This window comes from Psammomys obesus, unplaced genomic scaffold, assembly GCF_907164565.1.
Source record: "Psammomys obesus unplaced genomic scaffold, mPsaObe1.curated_primary_1811, whole genome shotgun sequence".
Lineage (NCBI taxonomy): Eukaryota > Metazoa > Chordata > Mammalia > Rodentia > Muridae > Psammomys > Psammomys obesus.
Window position 1 is genome coordinate 1,542,856 of NW_026596134.1, and position 2,245 is coordinate 1,545,100.

General features: G+C 57.6%; 1 protein-coding gene across 1 annotated transcript; it reads left to right on the plus strand.

Moving 5' to 3' along the window:
• The first annotated feature begins 10 nt into the window (after nucleotides 1–10).
• On the plus strand, nucleotides 11–1,119 carry LOC129666117 (ras-related protein Rap-2a-like). Its single transcript, XM_055593141.1, has one exon. The coding sequence runs from the start codon at nucleotides 11–13 to the stop codon at nucleotides 611–613; it is 603 nt and encodes a 200-aa protein (XP_055449116.1). The 3' UTR covers nucleotides 614–1,119.
• The last annotated feature ends 1,126 nt before the right edge of the window (nucleotides 1,120–2,245 follow it).

Below are 2,245 nucleotides of genomic sequence, written 5' to 3' on the forward strand. Positions count from 1 at the left end.
CGCCCCGGCCATGGAGGGTTTGGTGCCGCGCCCCGCCAAGGGCTACCGGGTGGTGCTGCTCGGCGGCGTGGCGGTGGGCAAGACGGCGCTGGCCACGCAGTTCGCGTGCGGCCGCTTCCCCGAGCGCTGCGAGCCGTCGGTGGAGGAGCTGTTCAGCAAGGTGATCGAGGTGAACCGGGCCCCCGCGCTGCTGGAGATCGTGGACACGGTGGGCGCCGAGCACCTCGTCACCCTCAAGGACCTGTACATCAGGAACAGCGACGGCTTCGTGGTGCTCTACAGCGTGTGCAGCGAGGCCTCGTTCCAGGCCGTGCGGCCGCTGCGGGAGCACATGGGCCGGCTGCGGGGCCCGCGCGCCGTCCCGCTGGTGTTGGTGGGCACCAAGGTCGACCTGGACGCCGAGCGCCAGGTGCTGACGGCCCAGGGCCGCGCGCTGGCCCGCGAGTGGCGCTGCCCGTTCCTGGAGGTCACGGCCAAGAGCAAAATGATGGTGGACCGCGTGTTCACGCAGGTGGTGCGCGAGATGGAGGCCCTGGCCCCGCCGCCGCCGGAGGCCCCGCGCATCCCCGCCAACGCCCTGGAGACGTGGCCGGCCGAGAGGTTCATTGGCTAGCGCCGCGCCGCGCCCCGAGCGCTCAGTGCCTTTTCCCAGACAGCTACGGAACCCGCAAACAGGAGGCCGTGTCTGTACGCTCACCCCCTCCGTTGACCTCCGACTGTGCTATGAGAAGAAGCCAAAAACTGCGTTTTTGTTTTTGTTTTTCCTGTACAGAGAACTTACAGCCCTGCTCTTCGATCGGCTCGTTTCTGGACTCCCGCTCCCACCCCGTCTAGTCTTTGTAAATAGCAACTTGTGAGCGTTGGATTGGAGCGTGCAGGAAAGACAGTGTTCTGCAGCTGCGGGGTGGGTTCCCTTCTCCTTCACAGCCTTGAACCCAGCAGTAGGATCTTCCTCAACGTGAATTCCTAAATATAGCTATGACTCGTGCCGCGTTGGTTTGAAAGGGGACACTGTGTGGGGGACAACTGCGCACAAGCACAAAGGTAGCTCAGCCCCACCTTGTGATTGACGTTTACATCCCCGTGTTGGAAATAAAACTAGAAGTTGGTAATTTTTAACATGTGCCTTTCTGGCGTATGTGTAAAGCTCTCGTCCCGGAAGCTTCATTTTTAACGCTTTGTTTTTATTGTGAGCGTATGTGATGTGAGTGCGTATGTGTGTGAGCACACGTGTGTGAACGGGCAGCCAGGTTTTGGTCTTCCCCTCTTGTTTGAGACAGAGTGTCAGCTTTTCGCTGTTCACGGGTTTCCTGATTCCTCTGTCGCATCTTGTCGAAGGAGAAGTGAGACTTGAACTCAGGTCCTGAGGTTTGCACAAGTGATTTCCCCAGTGAGCCATCTCCTAGTCCCTAACGCCTAAAGTTTTCACACACCTTGCCTTTGAGTTATTTTCCAGCAGACAAAAGTTTGTAAGTTGGAGAGGAGCAGCCCCACCCCCAAACTGGGTTTTTTCCGCAGCAGTGATGCCAGGAGCCAGGGCTGTTGCTTTGTTTTCTAGAGTCAGACTGTGTGTGTGTGTGTGTGTGTGTGTGTGTGTGTGTGTGTGTGTGTGTCTGAACACCTACAGAGCTGGACAGTGGCAGACGCGTAAGGGCCAGGAGTTCTTCAACGCCTCAGTTTGCTGCTGGACAGTGTTTAAAAACTGACCTTTGGAACGTGCATGTGCTGCGTGCGTGACCTGAAACAAACCGGGGAGCTGAGAGTTAACCTTGTGAGTGGAAAGTTTTCTGAGCAGCGGCGTGACAGGTCTGCACACTTTTATTTATACGACATGTGATCCTTCAGCAGAGGGCCCGGTAACGTAAAGAGCATGTCTCAGAGCCCGACTGCAGATTCGCCTGGAGAGGACCAGCTGCCTGCACTGTCCTGCCGTCACCTCCCCTCCTGAGGCAAGGCTCAGGGTATCTGCAAGCCTTAAAACCGCCACAGATGTGTGTGTGTGTGTGTGTGAGAGAGAGAGAGTGTGTGGGTATGTGTGGGTGTGCCTGCGCTCTCACACACATCTTGCTGGCCTTCCTGCCAGACCTCAAACATCTCTCTGAGGCTCTGTTTCCGAGATGAGAAGGCCCATATGGGAACAGTGGGGAGAACTTCCATGGCCTCAGCATTGTGGTTAAGGCCAGGCTGCTGCTGGAGCAGAGGAAAACTAGGGTTCCCCATGCTCTGGATGGGGTTCTGCAGAGAA